The sequence below is a fragment of the Xenopus laevis genome, chromosome 2L, assembly GCF_017654675.1.
Source record: "Xenopus laevis strain J_2021 chromosome 2L, Xenopus_laevis_v10.1, whole genome shotgun sequence".
NCBI classification, from domain to species: Eukaryota; Metazoa; Chordata; class Amphibia; order Anura; family Pipidae; genus Xenopus; species Xenopus laevis.
Genome location: NC_054373.1, coordinates 39545455 through 39568581, shown reverse-complemented (window position 1 = coordinate 39568581; position 23127 = coordinate 39545455). Strand labels below are relative to the sequence as shown.

General features: G+C 35.8%; 1 protein-coding gene across 1 annotated transcript in view; it reads left to right on the top strand.

The window, feature by feature from the left end:
- LOC108707447 (interleukin-1 receptor accessory protein-like 1) overlaps positions 1–22673 on the top strand; it is a 745402-nt gene extending 722729 nt beyond the window's left edge. Inside the window, exons 9-11 of the mRNA XM_041581751.1 lie at positions 15998–16141; positions 19672–19842; positions 21214–22673. Of these exons, the coding sequence (XP_041437685.1) occupies positions 15998–16141; positions 19672–19842; positions 21214–21932 (1034 nt within the window). The 3' untranslated portion in view covers positions 21933–22673. The remainder of the gene's footprint in view (positions 1–15997; positions 16142–19671; positions 19843–21213) is intronic.
- Positions 22674–23127: the final 454 nt, after the last annotated feature.

The window sequence follows — 23127 nt, the reverse complement described above, 5'->3', positions numbered from 1 at the left end:
TTTATCCAAATAGTCCAATTTTTGAAAAATGATTTCATTATACTATAAAACAGTACCTTTTACTTGATCCAAACTGAGATATATTTAATAATTATTGGAAGCTAAACCAGCCTATTGGGTTAATGTTTTAATGATTTTTTAGTACTAAGATTCAAATTACGAAAAGATCTATTATCAGGAAAAACCCAGGTCCTGAGCATTCTGGATAACAGGTCCCATACCTGTACATCAAATAGTTTTATAAATATTGAGAATTCATATTATAGAAATTCTGATGGAAGACAGATATAATCAAATTGTAATCAAATTGTAATGTTAGGCAGCAGGTATTTTATTACTACTGTACTAATCAAACTATGCCATAGCAATGTGGGAGTATTCAATCACATATCACAATCTACAGGTCAAATTTCTAGGTTCTTTTATAACAACAATAACAAAATATTAATAATAGTAATAATGATGATGAATACTCCTGTCATTATGGAATATGAGAATGAAATTCAACTAAAGAGCCAAACTGTACCCACATTGCATCTAATACTATAACAATCATAACAATTGTATTTTATTGTGCATGTTAGGGCATCTCTATAGAATCTATAGCGGTCAGAATGTGGCTAATAAATCTGCCCTGTCCTCATCATATACAAGCTTCTTTCCCCCATGTTCTTGGTCTTCATTCCATTCCAGTGCTAGAACATTATCTGGCTTTGTTTATGAACCTCATCACTGTGGTACGAATGAATCCAGCTGCTGCAAAATGATAAATGATTGCATTGTGATAAACATTGTGATAGACATTGTGCCTTTATAAACAGGTATCTGCAGTTACAGGAAGAATGGGACCATAAAAAGAGCTTCTGGGAATAGAGGTTAATACTTAACAGTATATCGAGAGATTATAATGAGATCCATAAATCTGTTATCTAGAAAGCTCCAAATTCCACGAAGGTCATCTCCAATAGATTCCGTTTTATCCAAATAATCCAAATTGCCTTGTACTTGATCCAAACTAAGATATAATGAATCCTTATTGGAAGCAAACCCAGTCTATTGGCTTCATTTAATGTTGACATGATTTTCTAGTAGAGGTAAGATATAAAGATCCAGATTATGGAAAGATCCGTTATCCTGAGCATTCTGGATGTCTCATACCAGTATTTATTAAAATACATAGATCAAAAATTATGGGGCAGATTTATCAAAGGTTGAGGTAAATTTTCGAATTCAAAAAAATTGAATTTCAAGCTATTTTTTTGTGTACTTTGACTAGGGATTCGAATTTGAATTAAATTAGAAAATTTGAATATCGAAATTTATCATGTACTGTCTCTTTAAAAATTAGACTTTGGCCATTCGCCATCTAAAACCCGCTGAATTGCTGTTTTAGCCTATGGGGGACCTCCTAAACCTATTTGGAGTCAATTGGTGGACTTTGAAAAATCTAATTTTTTGGGGGGAAAAACTGCGATTCGAATCAATCAAATGAGCAATCACTTCATTTCATATGATTTGAATTCGGCCGAAAACGGACCTATTCAGCCAAAAAAAAAAAACCTTAAACTTAATTTCGGTTGGTCTTTTTGAATTCAAATTTCGACCCTTGATAAATATGCCCCTATGTGCTTATTAAAATATATAGACCAAGATGTTTAAACATGTAACATGCTGCTTATTCTGACATTTAAGATATAATTTCAGTGCAAAATACCGGTGCTCCATGAACCATTACAGAGCTCCAAAGTGCAGTGTTTCTATTGCCAACGGCGGGTTCATTGAATCCTTATGTCCCAGCATTTAATGGGAAATATATTGCACTTCACCTTAAAAGTAAAACTTCTAACAGTTTGAAGCCAGGTGCAGATCAGAGATAGGGCCTGGAAGAGCACTACCTCATTAAAGTTGTATAGTGCAAAAGAATACATTTATTACTGAACTACTGAACACGCAGCCAGTAGCTTTACAGGATGAATGCACTTTATTGTAATCACTTGTGCTAGGTGTGCTTGTTCCGGGCTATGCTGGAGACAGGTGTACTGATAAGGAAAACAATGTGACCGCTGGTCAGAACCGTTTTGGCAAATCTTGCTTAAATTGCAGCAAAGTGTTAGGAACGAATATAAATCTGTAGCCAGAATTAAAGATTTCTTTTTTAATGCTTGGAAAACTGTAATTGTGCTACAGGACTACTGTAAATCCACTGCAGCTAAGTGACCGCTCTGAAAATAAAAGTAGCCCTCGGCAGCTATTTTTGTAAATATATGTCAGCTACCAACATTTTTTCTTTGATTTTGCCGAGTGCTTTCATTTTATGATTATTCTATGAAAGGATCATTTCAAGCTTTTGCTATGAGTATAAAGTGAATCTTTTAAGCATCAAACCTTTACAGCACGTGGTACAGAATGCAAAAGAAATATAAGCTGTAAGTATAATGCCCCACCAGTGTGTAAAACATAAACTCCAAAATCTGTTCCCGTCTCTACTGCTTCAGTTCTGAAGTCCAGCTATGTTAATTAATACTGTCGCTGCTTTTAGCTCACATGCACTGCATGTAATAGTGATGGGCGAATTTGGGGCGTTTCACTTTGCCGCAAAACTTGTGAATTTCCCGAGAAATTCGCGAAACGGAGCAGGCATCTGATTTTTGATGCCGGCATCTGATTTTTGATGCCGGCATCTGTTTTTTTTTACGCTGGCTAATTTTCGCAAATTTATTCGGTGGCGGTGAATCGCGGGAATTAGCTGCAAATTCACGCCTGGCAAATAAATTCGCCCATCACTACATGTAAAGCCCTGCTGTATAATATAAGGATATTAGATTAGTAAACCTGCGGCCATGTAACAACATAAGGCCAAAAAGTCAAATTACTTCATGTCATGGAAGCCCTAGGTAATTGTGAACCATGTAGGGTTGCCACCTTTTGTGGAAAACAAATGCTGGCCTTCCTCTATTTTTATCTTTTTACCCTATGAATAACATTGGCATCAAGCATCATTTTTACTATCCAGGTAAAATAAATGCTGACGCATCAGCCCCAGTAGCATTAGGTGCAATGGCCCTTCAACCATGACTTCGTGGAAACATTGCGAGGAAAAAACATAGGAATTGCTTTTTTGATTATAAATGACTCCTATGATACTGTATTGTAGCCTTGGATGAAGAGAGCGAGAGCTGAACTAACAGAATAAATGTGAACTATTTCTAATTAAGATCCAGCAAGTATGCAAGGATGCACAGTGACGGTGAGGCCCATTTATTAAAGGTTGATTTTTAGTGGTATAAGTTATAAAAAGTATGAAAAAAGTGCAGGAAAAAAGAATATCTCTAAAATCTCTAAAAGTTTGACTTTTTCAGATAATTACTAGTGAAAAAGTAACTAGTGATGGGCGAATTTGCGCCGTTTCGCTTCGCCAAAAAACGGTGAAAAATTCGCGAAACGGCGCCGGCGTCTCGTTTTTGACGCCGGTGCCCGTTTTTGACGCCGCGCCCATTTTTTCGACGCCCGTTTTTGCCGAATTTTCGCGGGCGTTTCGCGAATTTATTCGCTGGCGGCGAATTCGCCCATCACTAACAGTAACCTCTAAAATTCTGAGGGGTAGATTTATCAAAGGTAAAAAAATTGGTGGGAAAAACTTCTAAATGAATTTGATCGAATGAGCTATTCCTTCGATTCGTATGATTCGAATTCGCCCAAATACAGACCTATTCAATTCAAAATGGACCTATTCGAACAAAAAAAACCTTTGACTTAATTTTGTTTGGTCTTTTTGAATTCGAATTTCGAAACTGCGTCTTAAAAATGGACCACACACACAATTACAAAATTATTATTTTTTCTTATTGATGCAATTGTTTTTTCTTTATTATAGGTACGGGATATGTTATCCGGAAACCGTTATCCAGAAAGCTCTGAATTACAGAAAGGCCATCTCCCATAGACTCCATTAAAATCAAACAAACCAAAATTTTATAAATGATTCCCCTTTTCTCTGTAATAATAAAACAGTACCTTGTACTTGATCCATACCAAGATATAATTAATTCTTTTTGGAAGCAACCCCAGCCTATTGGGTTTATTTACGTGATTTTCTAGTAGACTAGAACATTACAAAAAGATCCATTTTCCCCAGGTCCCGAGCATTCTGGATAACAGGTCCTATACCTGTACTTGTATTCTATGCTACAACTAATCTTAAAAGAATTTCAGAAGAATCAAAATATAAGTAAATATATAAACAAGGAATGCACAAATTATGTAATAATTCATTATCGCACTTAAATTAAAATAACATAAATCCAAGTCACATGGTAGTGACCTCAAAAGGAACATGGCATATAAAAGCAAATTCATAGAACATATTGCTTTATATTATAGAGTAAATGGCTCTGTGTGCTCACCCTCTGATTGTCAACTCATCTCCAGCACATAGGAAATCATTGTCTGCTGCGTTTGGTCTGCTAAGTCAATTAAGTTCATTTGAGCACATAACGTTTTTTTCTTTAAAGATCAGAATATCAATCTAAGCTGGTTTATAGAGGCTGTTATGGTTGTGCCTGCAAATCAAGCAGCTTCAATCTGCACAATGGTAATTCCTCTGCTGATTTATAAGACCTTGTCCATAACAAATCCATTGCATGTCAAATTTATATTCAAATTGCAATTCTAATGAAATGATATTATTTAAACTTGTGTGTCTGTTTACAGATATGGGAGCAACTTAATGGTGCTTCACTAGGCAGGCAGGAAGAAAGTACTAAGGACTGTATATTTGCTCAAATCTTTTCACTTGGTGGTAATAGGATAATAATTAATTTACAATTGATATATGTTGACAGCCTAGAATAATTACATAACTTTTAAACTAGCCCGTAAAGGCCATACAGTAATTCCTTACTATAATTACTTATTGATTTATTTGGAATACAGTTGGAACCCATATTGTTTAGGCAACAATTGCTATAGGTGGCACACAACATTTCCAAATGCCACACATTCATTACAGTGAATGAGGTGTTATATATAATAATATATATAATATACAATCAATACATAATCTATTGCAATGTGACTTTATGTGAACTAAGCCTGTAGAGTACACCCAACTTGTTTTATATTATTGATGATGCTGTGGCACTTAATGCCATGGACGATGCCATGGTTCTACATACTTGTAACAATCTGCTCTCTTTTAGTATTAAATGGGTGAATTATCACTTTAGGATACGCACCACCATCACATACAAAGCAGACTTTTAGTTGTACACTGGATTAAACTGGTCCACACACAATTGCAAATGAAACAGGATTAACTTTATTAACAATGTCCAGTATGGTTTCTCTTATGGCAATGATTGAGCAAGTCCCACATGTATTATTATTATTAAAACACAACTAGGATTCCCAGGTCATTGGGCCCTCCTGATGTCTACCCTCCTATTCCACCACTTCAGACCAAGTGCTGTGTACTCTAGAGACTCCAGGCACAGGACTCAGCCTTGTATTTATGCACCAGTTCCTACTTATCCTAGTTCCCCCTTTCTTTGGATTCCTGCCTGGTGAAGTATTGACAGGGCACTAGCCCCATCCTGACTGCTTGATGGAGCCTTAAAGGAGAAGGAAAGGTTAAAACTAAGTAAGCCTTATCAGAAAAGTCCACCTGAATTTACCAGTAAACCCTCAAAGTATTGCTGCTTTGAGTCCTCTGTCAAAAGAAACACTGTATTTCTTTCCTTCTATTGTGTACACATGGGCTTCTGTATCAGACTTCCTGCCTTCAGCTTAAATCTCCTTGCCCTGGGCGTGAGCATGCTCAGTTTGCTCCTCTCTCCCCACCCCTCCCTTCTCTACTGTAATCTGAGCCCATAGCTATAAGTGAGCATAGAGAGACTCAGGCAGGAAGTGATGTCACACCAAGCTAACACTGCAGCTGCTATCCTAAACAGACAGAGCCCTTGTAGAGTTTTTTACTCAGGTATGGTAAAACACTCTACAGAATAAATATAGCATTCTAGCTTGCACTATTGCAACTATTCTATTGGAAATAAAATGCCTCCATAGCTTACCATCTCCTTTAAAGGGCATGTAAATTCTAAAATAGAATAAGGCTAGAAATGCTGTATTTTGTATACTAAATATAAACATGAACTTACTGCACCACAAGTTTAATCAAACAAATAATTTATGCTTTTGGCTACAGGGGGTCACCATCTTGTAACTTTGTTAAACATCTTTGCAAGACTAAGACTGTGCACATGCTCAGTGTGGTCTGGGCTGCTTAGGGATCGTCATAAACAAAGCTGCTTGAGTTCTGCATGGCTGGGAAGTAAGGCGGGGGCTCCCCCTGCTGTTCATAAGTATGATTGTTTCTCTGCAGAGCAGTTAGGGACCATCTGACAATTCCTATCCACAGCAGTAAATGCAGTAAAATTTCACTGCATACAGCCAGGTTTCTTATAAAAACACTACACATTTTTTAATTAAAGTATATTGGAGATAGGTTTCTTTTTCATTAAAGAAAGTAAAAATGGGATTTTATTTTCTTGCCTTTACATGCCCTTTAACTGCTTGACAAACTGGCCTATCACCACCAATAAACTCCACAATCGAACCTATCACTGTCTACCCTATCCATTGATACCCAATAATACGGATGAAGTTGCATGAATTTAAACACATCATAGCTTAAGATGAAAGTCATGTAAACTAATTTAATGCATTCGACCCTTCCAAAGAGCATATAATACCACCATTGTTCATATAAAATGCTGTGGCACAATTGTCTGTGTTGAATGGGATAAGTGGGTTAAATTAGACTAGTTATTCTGTTTTAAAAACACAAACCAAGTGACTTCCTCTGGCAATCTTCAGGCTTCTTGGCATCATTCTCCTCACATCAGCCAAAGAAGATGTGGCAGCTGGAGAGCTATATAGCTAGCCAGTTATAGCTAATATCTCTATGGACATCCCCTCTAAGTGCCACCTGCTCTAAAACCTCCTCAAGGGAATCCACTACCTAACATAGTCATCTAGTGACTCAACCCAAAATAACACTATTTACAGAAATAAAAATACTGAACTACATGCCTAATATGGGAGTTATGACAGGGGGTGGTACCTCCTTTGTCCCTTAGCTTGCACATTGTTAAGATGCACAAATTAGGCTTTGATGGGAGGCACAGTCCACTATGGGGCCCCTTTCCTTTATTTAGAGCAGAGAGCACATAATAGGTACACTCTTGCACCCCTTAGTTCTTTAGCTGTTGTGCTCTGGGGAATGAAAATTGATCCCTAATGTATTATAAGTACTTTTCTTTATTTTATGGTACATAATGTAGTTTTTTTTAAACCTCTCATTTATGCTAAACCTCAGAGATTTGAATTACCCCATCTGAGAGAAAGAAATACAAAATGTCACTGTTTCCTTTTGTAAGTTACTGAAACTATTAAATGAAATGCTAATACAAGCCACAGCCAAGTCAAAATATGCATATGATAAGGAACATCTTCTCGATGCATAATTAAATTGAATCTATTGTTTTTTTTATGCCAGAGTCTTAACTAAATAAATATCCTTCTATTAAAAGAATCTAATTTCTCAGAGCTGCAAATTCCATTGTGTTAGCCATTAATTATATAGCTTGACAGTGCAGTAAATAGTGAACTATGCCAAGAAACAGAAAACAATGCAAAGCATTTTCCATTTTGTTTTTTTTTTTAAATCATGTACAGTTACACTTAAATCAAGAATATTGTACATTAACATTTTTTGCTCGTTCCATAACAGCAGGCACAAGTGCATCTGCTTTTTACCGAGAAACCTATTAGTAAATTAATTTCAAGTCTCTAGTCACTAGCAAACAGATGTGCCTCTGTACATGATGATAAACTGTCTGGAGTAAACAAGTGCATTCACATTTTTGTTGTCTGTATTCGTTTATAAAATGCTCACATACTTTCAAATTAGAAACAATATTTTGTATCCAGTCAGAGGTCTTAGAAATGTAGATTGCTTCATTCTAGATGCATAGATACTTTCAAGACTTGTGTATGTATGGAAATACCAGTAGTAATGGGGTAGATACACTGGACCTCTTTGACAATGACCAAATTTTCAGCATTCTCTTGATAAACGGATTTTCCTTGATATTGTGATAGTTTCTACCGAAACTAGGTGGCCATATTATTAAAGGGGTGTTGGTTCACCGTTAAGTTAACCTTTAATATTGGTCTTCATTCATTTTCTGTATTTTATTACCTATTTGCCTTTTTCTTCTGACTTTTTCCAGCTTTCAAATAGGGGTCACCGACCCCATCTAAAAACAAATGCTCTGTAAGGCTACAAATGTATTGTTATTGCTACTTTGTATTACTCATCTTTCTATCCAGGCCCTCTCCTATTCATATTCCAGTCTCTTATTCAAATCAATAGATGGTTGATAGAGTCATTTGTACCCTAATACTGAATGCGAAAATGCAAACTGGAGAGCTGCTGAATAAAAAGCTAAATAACACAAAAAACACAAATAATAAAAAATGAAAACTTATTGCAAATATCACTCTCTACATCATAGATGTATCTCAGAAGTGAACAACCCCCTTTAAGTATAATTACCTTTTGTTAAACATTCTCATTTAAAGTTTTCATCATCATTGTTTTAGTCCTAAAGAGGACTATGAAAAGTATCCATGTATCTGGGATGAAGCACATTTATTTTCTGCTCTGAAACTCATTATTCCATTGTAGTAATTAGCTGTCCAAATTTTCATCAAAGCAGTTAAACACATTCTGATAAATTAGCAAAGGTATCATCTTTTCTTGTTTTTCATAAACAATTACACATTTCAAAAATTTCCAAACCACAAGAAAGTTTTTAGAAGAAAGAAAATATTAAACTTTGCCATTCTAAGGAATTCCCCAGTAGGATGTTTGCTAAATCTGACCCTAAATCTAAAGTGACCAATTAACTTTTATGTTGATCAAAACAATTTTATTTTATATTATATTTTATATTATATTATATTGCTCCTAAGAAAATATATTTAACTACACGGGGAGGCCCATTTATCAACTTTCTCATTCTAGTGGTTTTAGAGGTTTTTGAAACCACAATGAAACACATTTTCTCTAACTTACTGGATTGCCATGTAATTTATTAAAATATTATCCAAATATAAATGCACAAATGAAAAAAAGCCATGAACGATCAGAAAAAAATAAAAATTTTGCTTAAACCTCTAAAAATTCCAGTTTTTTGGGTAATTACTATTGGAACCCCCCCCCCCCAAAAAAAAGTCTAGAAGTCTGAATGGCTAAAAAAATCCAAAAGGATCAATACAGCTCCCATTGTTTTCTAAGGCACTTCTACTGCTTTTACTTGACAAAGTTTTGTATAAGAGTTTTTCATGGTTTTTACACTTAAATAAATCTCAAAATGTATTAATGTTTAAAAAGATACATTTTTAGAGAAAAAATAGAATTTGTGGAAAAAATTAAATTTAATGTAAGTAAATAGGCCCCCATAGAGTAACATACTGCGAGGTTGGCCAACTATGGTTGGGCAGGAAGGACAGTTAGGGAGAAAATATGGGAGTTTAGCCATGTGTCCTACTACAATATATACACCTGAAAGAACAGTCTGGTGTTCAGTTAGGGAGAGATTTTGAGTGAATATTTGGTGAGATCACGGCTGAATATGTATTTGGTAACTGCTCCCCCAAATATGGATATTCAGAGGGCTTTGACCAAGGCTAGACTTTTCAAACTACAGGGTTAAGATAACCACATAGAAATAACTCATTCTAAAGAATTATTCTTTATACTGTGCTATTAAATATTTTCTGGAAGGTCCCTTTGAAATGCATGGTTTTACGCGGCTGATTTGTGCAAAAAAATATTTACCGTAATAATTGAAAAAGTATTTCAGCGTACAGGGACTGTGTTTTCCATTTATTGCAACAGAAGTTTTATTCAAGCCTTATTTCTTCAATATATTTACCTTTCAAGAGTAATTTATTGCACAGTAAAATGAGTAATAGCTATGCTGGCTTAAAAAAAGCATTGCCTAGTATATGTTTCCTGTAATCGGTGGCTATTAGACAATAACAGAAACAATAAAAGACAGTGATGGCTTACTGCTCATTGTTATGATTTTCTAAGTGACATCACTGACTAGATTGCTCTTGTCAGACAGATAGATATGGATAGGTTTGTTTGGATTACCCATCCTCGGGCATTGTAGCCATTAACAATGCCCTTCATCCATCATATAGATCTGTGCTAATACAGTGTAGCAAAGGCGAGTCGCCATGCTCAGAGAATGAGTGTCAGCACTGAAATATTGTTTATTTGAAGAACATTCAGAATTAAAGCCTAACATGACCAAAAAAAAAAGAAAAGATAAATTGTTGATTAACAACAGTGTCACTGATATTAACATTGGAGTGTAGTTTCAGTGCTACCTGCATAATAAATCTTAATTAAATTCATGCATTAGGAAGATCTTAGCGTTTGAAGCAGTGATGCTGGGGGAATTGATTACTTCAAGCATTTAAGACCTTTTAGTGTACAAACAAAGCAATTATCATTGATGTTAGTTAAGAAGCAGCAAATGTATTTTTTTATGAATCGCAAAACCCAACAAATGTATGTCATACTCTTCTAAGATTAATGATTATCACACTGAGGGAACTATTGTCTCGCTTTACAAAGGAAACAAACATGGTTGAAGTTTAAACAACACTGAGAAATGTGAAGGTAGAGGAGGAACAATCCTACTAATCAATCTTTGTAATTGGGTATAATCATTCACCTATTTCGTTTTATATTGTGGAATTTCAGTGGCAAATCTGAAACTTTAGTTGCTATTGAACATCTGGTTTAGCAACAGATGCTGTCCAGTTTGAACATATGTGTGTATAGTTAGACCTGTATTGAGCTCCAGAGATCCATGGGAATTTCTGTCATCAAGAGTTTCCCCAATACAAAAAAAAAAAATGAATACAAGGAGAAAAACATGATCCCTAAAGCATTTCAAACCTCTGTATAGGAATGGTATGATTTCTATGATTGCTGAAATATCACTTGTATAAAGATTTACCATATGATATCCATATCAGATGGATTTTTGGCAGTTAATGCATATAGTCATTTATGAATTACTTTTTTGTGTTAGACCTGTGGAATGCAGGGAGTTTCTGGAAAATAGAGATGGTTAAACATCCCCAATGGCCATCAGCTGCTTCCCATAGGAGGGCAGGAGGTAATTGGGCCCCATGAGGCCCTAATTTATATACAATTTCAATAAATATTGGTCACAAAACAAAAAACGGTGGTACCGTGTGAGTCAGTAGCAAAAATAACAAATAAAGCAACAAACAAATGCAAAAAGTATTGTAGAAGTGATACTTATATTGGCTAACAATAAAAATACATTGCAAGCTTTCGGAGCACCAAGGCGCCTTTGTCAGGCAAAATACAAATGAAAGCTAGAAAGGCACAGCATATATACTGTTAGATCAGTGAAAGGTATTCATGGTCAATAAATTAGGAAGTTACAGATAGATAGAGATCAATTGTAGAGATAATACAATGAATTAGGGTGGGTTGTAAATAGTCCAGGAGTCTGGATTCAGTCAGGTCAGGAAAGAGAATGTAATATTCAGTGCCGTGGTTTTAATTGAATTTTACTGTTTTTGCACAGAAAGGTTTAATCAAATGGTTAAATATAATTGTCTGACAAACTTGCAGTTCTGTCATGATTTACAATAGGTATACCAACCACATTTTAAAAAAATATTCTGTGACCAAAGTGCCTACAACATATCACAAAAGGGCAAATTTTTGCCAGCAAACGCTCCTCCACACTTCGCACCACTTCGTCAAGTAAAAATACATTACCACAATGCTAATTCACTAAAATGCGAAGTTGCGTCTCAGCAGCCCATCGCTGGCGAAGTTTCTCTAGCTTTAATTCGTCAGTGAGAGCATTTCTTATTGATCTTTTGCTAGCGTTCATTTCTGGCTAGTGAAACTTCCTTAGTACTCTTACGCTTATGTCAATTTGAATGGGATGGGTTCATATAGGTCATATAGACGTCTTTATTAGAGATGTTGGTGCAAATGCTTGAAGTGGCCACTTATTATTACAAATGTTCAAGGAAGCAAAATAAAGACAAAAAAGATCCTCTAATGTGCTAGACATGAGCCCACCCTAAAACAAATGTGGCATGCCCCTTAAATTGGTTAAAGACATTTTTAACAAAAATCTTTAATAGTTAGGACTTTTGAAGGCAATTCCGCTTTAAATTTTGAAAAAACACCAGCGTTTTTTTACAACTTTTATTACTTTCTTACAGGATATGATGTCACTGACATAAGATTGAGGAGGATGTAGTTTTGTTTTATAAGTTCAGTCTAAGGTGGCAAAGCAAACTCTGGCAAAAGAGCTAGTGAATTTGCGGAGTAGCAATCATTCGTCTGAGCGAAAATGCGCCTGGCAATTGCCCGCGAAACTGTGTTAGCCACGGTCTCTTTTGCTAGCGAATTGTCATCTACGTCTGTTAGTAAATTGGTGATGTCCCTGCGGATAAGTTTCTGGCGAATTTTTGATAGCGATATCCGCCTTGCCCTTTAGTAAGTCTGCCCCAACGTATCTGAGAACCATCCATATTTAAGGAATAAAATTGTTTAAGCAAATCTTTAACGATTCATTTGTGCCACAGCTCCTCTTTACTGTTTCTTTGCTGTTCTGATGGTTCAGGCTGTTGGCCTATAGAAAAGAACAATATAAAGTGCTAAACCTTATACCATTCAATTATCCCTGTACCAATCAGTGAGCTGCTGTATAGTATTTGTTTGTATATGGCTGTCTTAAGGACAAAGAAACATCCAATGCAATTTTAAAATATCTTTTCCCAAACACTTTATTTATTTGGTAGTATAAACCAGCCAGCACTAATGAATGAAAATGAAAGTGAGATATTTAACTATGGGATGTTAGGATATGATTGTGTCCAGTTAATACCTCAATGTATCCCAACTGAGCATCAAATGCATTTCTATATTTTCTATTCTCATACAGCTATTGGATCTCCAACCTGGAAACCCATTATCCATAAAGCTCCGAATGAAAGGAAGGCCATCTCCATAAAGACAATTTTAAGCATATAATTATTTAATTAATTAAATCCTTATGTTCTGTAATAATATAATAGTACCTTAGTACCTTGTACTTGATGGCACATAAGCTGCATAAACCCATATGGTGGCAAAAAAATCCAATTGGGGTCATTGGATATTTACATTTTTTTTAATAGACAATTGGGGTCATTGGATATTTACATTTTTTTTAATAGACAAGTTATGGCGATTCAAGTTACAAAAAAACAATAGTCCAGAAAGCCCAGGTCTCAAGCATTCTGAGTATTAGATATGTTTTGTTTTCAGGGTCGGACTGGGCGGAATGCTGCAACCCTAGTTTAACCCAACCCCCACTGCACTTGCACGTATAGTGTTTTTGTCGCGACTTGCGGCAGGAAGATGATTTGTGCAGGGAATGGTTCTGGTCCGGCAATGCCCACGAGAGCCGGAGCCAACCAGGTTTTTTTTCCTGGTGTCCCGTCAGCCAAGACTGACCCTGTTTGTGTCAATAATTAAATTACTGTATATGCTTAGCCTATAGAATTTTATCATTTAAGGTTTTTAATATCATACATGTATATCCGATAATAATTTTTAAGTTATGTTTTCGATTTTCTCTCTTACCAAAATGTTTTTTGACAAAACTAACAGAAGCAATTTTATTGGTTGTCGTCATTCAAAGAAATTCCAGTTTTACTGATGCAACAGACAGAGACAGAATTAGGAGCATCCACCTACTAACGTTTTTAATATTTTGGTCCAGGGCTTGAGTGAATGGTGTTTTCAAAGTGAACAATAATGAAGGCAATAACAAAACTGTCGCTGTGAACATTGAACTGGTGTCACCATAGGTTGGTGCGCAGTGGTTGCTGAGCAAAACAAATGAAACGTTATCTTGAAAGCATTCTGTTCCAAGCAATTAAATCATCTGATATGGGAATAAAGTAACTGTCTTCTATGGTACAGCTGGCACATTGTGAAAACTTTGGCAGTAGTGTCAGTCAAGAAAATGAAATTTAGGGGACACTCTAATCAAAAAAAACAAAGTTTGTATTTGTGCCTGGAAACAAATAGGCTTGTTTTAGAATGCAGATGATTGTGCAAACTGCAAAATGTTAATGCAAATTGCCATGTTTTTTTACCCACAACACAGTTTTTTCTCTGGAATTCTACTGTAACTTGTGTACAATGTACCAATTTGGATGCATATTAGCTTCAATTTACGTGAATTGCTCTCCAGTTGTTTCACACACATTTGTGTTGGAATGGAATCACTTGTATGCAGCGTTAATAATGCCATTGGTGTCCAATTCACTTGATGCTCAGTTGAGGCTATTGACACAACTTGCTAGGGATACAGTGCAATTGTGCTTTCGTCAATTAATGCATAACAGCAGGCTGAAGAGGTTTGAACAGCATCAACATAGTCTGAAGGGTCTATTTATCATGCTATGTAAAAAAAGTGGAGTAAAACATTACCAGTGATGTTGATCATAGCAACCAATCAGATCTCTGTGTTTGTTTTCTAGCTGTTGAAATCGAATGTTGATTGGTTGCTTTGAGCAACATCAAAGATCCACTTTCTACACAGCATGATAAATAGACGCCTCAGTGTCCATTGAGTCAATGTAAGACCTTTATGCATGTGTTTGTGTTCAGAAGTAATCAGAAGTGGGGGTTTATGGAATACATTGTGGAAAGTTTGCTAGTAACCCACAGCAACCAGGTAACCAGTAGATTTTACTTTCTAATTGGATGCCAGTGGCAGAAATACCTATACAGCAGACCCCGTCAACGTTGGGGCATACTGGGGACCAAGGGATTTAAGCCACAAGGTCCGCTGTATAGTAGTTTGCAGTCCCCAGCCATTTCTAGAGCTAACTAGAGGTGGTTTAGATTGAGTGTGTGTGTGCTGCCCCCCCCAAAGAGAACTAAATCACATTGAAGAAATAACTTAGAACTGCTACATGTTATGTTTTGGGGTTGTGTAATGCCCCTATCCCCCAATCACAGCAAGGTAAGAAGAAGGTAATAGGGAGGTGACAATGGGTGGGAGAGTGATGGACACAGCACAGGTCAGCAAAGTTTAGGAACCAATTAACAAACTAATTAAAAAAATAGTATAAAATTAGAAGACTAGTTAGTAAATAGTTCAGATTGATATTACATGGCAGCTCAGTAACCAGTACATCTGAACTTAATTAGCTGCCTTGTAACCTCTGCTTCTAAGACAGACAAACCGTATTTTATGCAATGGACTAAGCTTAGCTTCTAACAGCTGTCCAGAGCATACTGAACATGTGCTGGACCTCTAACACTGGAAAGATGGCGAGCTCCTGTGGACAACTTCAAAGGATTAAATAACTATTGTTATAAGGCTCCTGACCCTCTCTGCTGGTACTGAAATATCAGGATATAATATCAGTAATTCTTCCCACAATCATTTTTGAAATGTTCAGCAAAATATTAAAATGAATAATGTGGTATATGTTACAGTGTATTCAGAAGTCTCTTGTCTCATCCATGGCAAGGAGCCTAAGGATTCATTGATTACATTTGATTCTACCTGGTTATATCCATGTTATCCAACTTAGAGCTTCTCAATTTTAAGTTACATTAAATTCATTTGAATGCAATATGTTCTATATTAATACATTTGATGCCTGTTAAAGCATAATAACATAAAAACAATGCGTAAACTCATTGCATTTAAAAGGGAATATAAAAGCAATAAGGGCATTTTAATTCATTCAATATGCACTTCAGGTAACCCCTTTTAAAAGAAAGAAAGGACTGTAATTAGAAAGCTAGGAAACAGAATAACACACATTCATAGCATTTCTTCTTTTTCAGAGCTTATGTACACAGTTGAGCTTGCTGGAGGCCTTGGTGCTATTCTTCTCCTGCTTGTTTTTCTGGTCACCATCTACAAGTGTTATAAGATTGAACTGATGATATTCTATAGAAATCACTTTGGAGCTGAAGAACTGGATGGAGGTAAGACATTTTCAGAACACCTTTGATGTTTTATTGATTATTTTAGCTGTGGAGAACAACCTTGCTAATAAAGGAAATGTGGTCATCTTATAAAGTAGCTGCCTGAGATGGTAGACATTTATTTTGCAGTCAAACAGCATCTAAATGTTTTGAGTGAAGTAATAAAAGTTGCATAGTTTTCACCAGGTCTAGCAACTCATAGAAACCAATTAGCAAATAGGATTAACTGTCCACATTTTTAAGTGGAGACTGGTTGGTTAAATGTTGTGGATTGGTTGTTATGGATTTTGAGACCCACTATGGGGTTGTGTAATAAAAGGTGCAAAACTTGCTACAGGTCTATTCATATATATAGCAACCAATTTGCAGTTAGTGTTTACTAGTGATCTGTTTTAAAAAATCTTATTGATTGCTATGGGTTACTGAACCTGGGCAAAATCTGTGCCTTTATTGTTTATTGGAACATTATTAAATCTATTGCTATAAAGGTGTTAAAACCATGTAGAAGAATGGCTCAGTAATAAATATTTAATGTTGTATCGTAAGGTCAAAAATGATTTAACAATCCTTTTACTTTAATTTTTACAATCAGCAGGAGAATATATTACATTTAAATAATCATCAGCAAAACAAATCATAAATGAGAATTTTTTTTTGACATTCGCAATATCCTAGTGATCGTGGAAGAAATACAGGCATTTTACTTACAAATGAAAGCAACCAAAATGCTTTCTAATGTGTTATGTCACCCCCAATGGAGATAACACATTCCCTTTTTCAATTAACATGCCAACAGCACTTTGTGATCTTTTGCTCTTTATTTATGCTCCCCAATTAACAACATGGACATAAAAAGATGAAACTACTTCAAATAAAAGAAGTAGAGCATAATAATTAAAAGAAAAACACCAGAAATAATAAAATAACTGGAGTCAATTGGAGAAAGAATAAAAGGAAATTAAGAGGGCAAGAAATGCAAGGCTATGGGAAGATCCTGTAAATAAACAATACATTCAAGAAAGAATAAATGAGGCATGGTGAGTGAAAAATGATGGAAAGAAAGCAGAAGCAATTTTAATAGAAACAATGCAGAGGCAGCAGTAAAGGGTGAATGATACATTGAAGGCATAATGGTGTAAAGAGAAGAAAGAAAGAAAGAAAGAAAGAAAGAAAGAAAGAAAGAAAGAAAGAAAGAAAGAAAGAAAGAAAGAAAGAAAGAAAGAAAGACAGAATTGAAGTAAAATATGTCATCTTAATCTTAAAGGACAGGCATAATCCCTGGGGGCAGGTGTCAAGACCCCCTCTGTCCCTCTCCCATCCCCCTTGCTGGCATGTACCTGCTCATTTTTATGCAATCGGGTGGGTGGAGGGGAAAGAGGTCAGGCCCTGTTGAATGGGTCTGGGCCTGCGGGCCCACCATGTTTTTTCCTGGCATTCCACCAGCCCAGTACGTTGCTGCCTGGGGAAGGGGGTTGGTAATTTATTATACTTTAGGCACCCACCAGTGATTATAGTTGCTAACCTCAGATGCTGGGCTGGTGCTCCTCTTCACTGAAAAACATGCCAGTACCATACTAGTGAGTTCCATCTTGTTTATTTCCTTGTATTCATTGCTGCCCTGTACACCCAGTACAGCAAAACATGTGCTTTTTGCATATATGTTGTTTTACTCTACTACACATGTGGTCACTAGGATTGAATCCCAGGCCTCTGCATTTTTTAGCAAAGAGCAAAGAGAATGTGAGGGTAGCATCTGTGTTCTCTGACACACCAGCTCCACAGTAATTTTAATTGAATTAGCTCTTGGGCAACCTGTCTCTCTTGAACTTGTGCCCTGGAGTTTGAAGAATAACCCCTTATGTAAAGATATACATTAGTTCTTTCATATTTTATTTATTTTGCTCCCATACAACTGGTGAATTTCACAAAACTATGGTATAATGGAGTAGCAATCACAGACCTTTGTGACTGTAAAAATAATGCTTTGCTTATAGATAAGATCATTTTCTTTTACATGAGTTTTCTAAAGTGGATTGCATAAATCCAAGAACTTTGGAAATTTGTTTACCTATAAGCCCAATATCCTTTTTTTACTTTACTGTGCTTTTCAATGTTTATGAAGTAAAAAGATAAATGAACCCTTCTGGACATAATGTACAAAATAGATTTGCTGCGCTAACTGTATTAGACACAACTATTCAATTTATATTTTATCAGAGCTGAATATTCTATTGCTTCAAGTTGCAAAAAATATGAATGTTTCTTTCGCTCCAAATCAAAAGGCCACTTTGTTTATTACACGGCATCCTCTCTATCATGTTCTAGGACAGAAAATAGGAAGAGCAAAACAGCACTGATTTCCTCACTGAATGAATTCAGAACACATGTCTGTGCTTGGTGGAATATTCAATAAGGTTTCTTTGATAAGCAATTGATATTCTACATAGTTGGTCCATAATCCTCTCCGGCGAGTCGAAAGAAGGTTAATATTTCATTAGTCCGGTTATTGATTTAGCTGTACTTTCTTCACAACAACCACACAAAAATCAACATGTGACCTCTTATTCCACTGAATTACTTGCAGTGAACTTGGCTTCATTGACCTTACAACGAAAATGATGACTGACTTAATTCAGGCTCATAGTTTCTGCATAAGAAGAAGGCTCCTTTGGCAAAGTGCTGTACCATAGCAGACAACTGATAGCTTAGCATACTGGTATACCATGGTTAGTAGCAATAGAAAATGAATGTTTACCTCTAAGGAACACTATACAGTTCAATTAACATAAGACAATTATTTGTTTACACAACTGGTTTGCAGGTGTCAACATTTTGATGATAGCACTTAATACCAGCCATAATGAGGGTGATCTAATGTATGCCTGTATACATAAATTTAAAATTGCATGCAATTCATCATATACAGTATGATAAGTACAGTATGTCCTCCTATTGAATAGTTTACTTTTGTAAATGGGGAGAATAATATACAAATACACACAGGCATTGAGTAGGGGCAGAAGCATTATCATAATTATCATGCACAGTCTGTGTGATTCAGCATGTTGTATGTAACCATTTAATGAATGAGGATCTGTTGGTGTGTTCATGTAGGGTTCATGTAAACTATGCAAGAAATAATGTGATGAACTGGGAAGAGTTAAGAAAGATCTCTGTTCGCCAAATGGCCCTAAATATTATTGGTACTGGCTCAAATTAATACCCCCAGAAAGGCCCTCATGACTGTTATTTCAATATTTACATCAGTGAGAATTCTCTTTTTACAGATTAATAGTTCCTAAAGTGGGGTAAAACTAAGGTAAGTAGCATTAAATTGAAAATACAATATAGTAATAACAATAACTCAATTTGCTTCTTCCAGCCATAAAGAAACAAGAACAATCAATTGATTCCGAAGAAAGATTAGCAATTATGCATTCCTATTTGTTAGAATTTAATCAATTTGTTTCTTATTGCCACTAGGAAGATATATGTGTAATAATGAAAGCTAACTGTCCACCCTTTTGCAGACAACAAAGATTTTGATGCATATTTATCATACACAAAAGTGGATCCTGACCATTGGAACCAAGAAACGGGCGAAGAAGAGAGGTTTGCCCTGGAAATTCTGCCTGATATGCTTGAAAAACACTATGGGTACAAGCTGTTCATACCCGACAGAGATTTAATCCCCACAGGAAGTAAGTAAATACATTAACTATGGGCTTGTCTATTGTTCACTCAAAGGGGAACGATCGCTATTATAAAAATACCCCAAACTGCTGATGTTTAATACAGTTTTTCTTTTTTAAAGTAATTATTTAACAATTTACTTGTTAGTTTCTCAACTTAACATTTCCCTGGCTTCAACCAACACCCTCATGAAGTGAGTCAAAATTCTAATTGGTTGATTCCACAATGAGTCAGCAATGTACAACATGCACTTTAGCTTGGGACAGAGTTTATTGCTTAGAATAAACTATAAATTAATCTAAGCTGTAGAAGTAAATGCAAATATAGATGAAGTATTTTTTGCAATTAATAATGCCTACATAAAAGGTCAAAATAATTGATCAATTCTACTTATACAGTAATTCTGTATTAATGTTTTTTTTACTTTGTAGTGTAGAGGGAAAGGCGGTCAATTTGATTCTCTTGCTTCTTTGTCAAACTCCAACCTTAGGCATTGCTACCCCTAGTAACTCTGTCTCATGTATTTTAGCCACAGCAGTGGGCACATTGTCAATAATATTAACTTTATCCTATGAATACCACTCCCTCTATAGTATAAGTAATAGAATAGACATGTGGACATACTACATATCTATCTAGTCCAGTGTTGGAATGGAATGTAAATGTAATGAATCATTCTCAAAAAGGCCCAAACAATGTAATTAGTGATGATATGATAAAAAGAGAAAATCATTTCTTTCAGGTTTCTGCTGCAGGAGATAATACAATTGAAGTAAAGGAATATAGGAAATTGATTTTATTTCACATTATGCTGCCCAAATATATATTTTATTCATCTCTCAACCAAACAGCTGTTTATTGTAACATTGCAATTTAAAATAATGAAACATTTTGATCTATTGGTTACTCAACACTTTGCATAGAATTGCAGTGGTGATATAGCATGCACAATGTTATAGATAAACTCTTGAGTATAAGCACTAGAAGTCATGTGCTGATGGTGGGAAGGGCACAAAGGGTAAAACAGGTGCAACTGCATTCAACAATGCTGTATTCATAAGGGGTCATTCCCATGTCCACCCCCTACCAGTCCAAACTTGCGTATCATTCAGATGTGCAAGTTAGGGAGCGTGGGCAAGTGCAGGCTGCAACGGAGTCTTGTACTTACCTGGTTTGACCCATAGTTGCGATGGGTCACTGGTGCTGAACTCTGAACCTCACTCAGAATGTTTTATCTGGCACAAGGTGCAGAGTCCAGCAAGACCCAGGAGTCATTTTAAATTACCTCTTCTGGATGACATTCAACATAAACGTCAAATATAAAATGAATATGATGGCAAATTAATAATATTTTTTTTTTTTGCTGTTTAACTTTATAGCTTACATTGAAGATGTGGCAAGATGTGTGGACCAAAGCAAACGGCTTATAATTATCATGACTCCCACTTACGTTGTGAGAAGGGGTTGGAGTATATTTGAACTAGAGACCAGGCTCCGGAATATGCTCATCACAGGAGAAATAAAAGTGATCCTCATTGAGTGTAGCGAATTGCGTGGAATTATGAATTATCAAGAGGTGGAAACTCTCAAACATACCATAAAACTTCTAACTGTGATCAAATGGCACGGGCCAAAGTGCAACAAGTTAAATTCCAAATTCTGGAAACGTTTACAATATGAAATGCCTTTTAAAAAAATTGAACCCATAACACACGAGCAGGTTCTAGATGTCAGTGAGCAGGGTCCTTTTGGGGAACTGCAGACGGTCTCTGCAATTTCAATGGCTGCTGCCACATCTACTGCATTAGCTACTGCCCATCCTGACATCCGCTCCACTTTTCATAATACGTACCATACACAGATGCGACAGAAACACTATTATAGAAGCTATGAATATGATGTACCTCCTACTGGCACCCTGCCTCTTACCTCAATAGGTAATCAGCATACCTACTGCAACATACCTATGACACTTATTAATGGACAACGGCCACAGACAAAATCAAACAGGGAGCAGCACCCAGACGAGGCCCATACAAACAGTGCTATTTTGCCGCTTTTGCCAAGGGAAACAAGTATTTCCAGTGTTATCTGGTGACAGGAATGGTAGGGGCACAAGAGCCCTCCATCACAGATAGAAGCGGAAAATGCAGTCTGGTGCCTGGAACTTCGTCCTCGACTGCTGCTGTTAAACATGCATTACAATCGTTAACAATTTTTGAGGAAAAACAGGGTCTTGTACATATTTTTTGCAATTTCTTTGTAGCATCAGTGTCTTCCTGTTTTACCCATGTCTATTGCCATTACATTTTGACTTTGTTTTATATGTCAATGAATTTTGTCTAGTTACATTTTTTAATGAACAGACTGATATATAGATAGGAAACTTTTTTTTCCCTTTTGCTTTAAGTCTAGTTTTTTAGAATTTTTTTCTTTTATTTTTAATTTTTTTTTTCCAAAGTTTGGAATGCTTGAACAAACCATTGTGGCCCAATAAGGAGCAACGTTCATTTTTGTTGGTTTATCTGGTAATCTGCATTACTGATGCCCAGCCTTCACTGACAGAAGAGCAAAGTATTCAAGATTCCAAGAACTCCTATTTTCATTTGATTTTTTTTTTTCAGAATAACCTAGCAAAGCAAAGCTCAGTTTAATTTTCTTTTGCCCCACCTGTCTGATGGCAGCATGCTCAGTAACACTTCAAGATGGTCTGATTGTCTAACTTTTAACTTACTTAAATGTTTGTCAAACAACAAGATCCCTGGTCTGTATTTATTGCTTTGCAGTAACCTAGTTCCTAGAAAGCAGTTTGACTGGAAAAGTAAAGGTTTTTATCCACCTTTTGACTTTTATTTGTATTGTTTTCATGGCTTGATGTCTGTTTTAAGAGATTGCTTTTTGTTTTTCCTTTTAGTTTAGGGGTGAGGGGGACATAAACCTTTAATATCATTTTTTTCTCTATTTTAAAACCTCACTTAACCTTATACAGTTCTCTATTCAGCCAAACTAAATCTATATGCATTGTTGAGGATATTTTTGTATGTTGGAATTCTAGAATGAGGAAAACCATGCACTATCTCAGACTCCTGTAAAACTTTGAAAAATTGTGTTTGCCTTATTGATTTTAATTTTTTCAAGGAGGATATCTTCTTTTAGCTTTGAGGCAATTCAAATAAGAACTCAGGAGGAAAATGGAGTGGAAAAGATGTTAAACTCCAACATGCATAGGCCTTTCCAATAGATTTCTTGTTTATACTAAGTACTCAGCCCTAAAATGTTAAACTCCTTTTAAT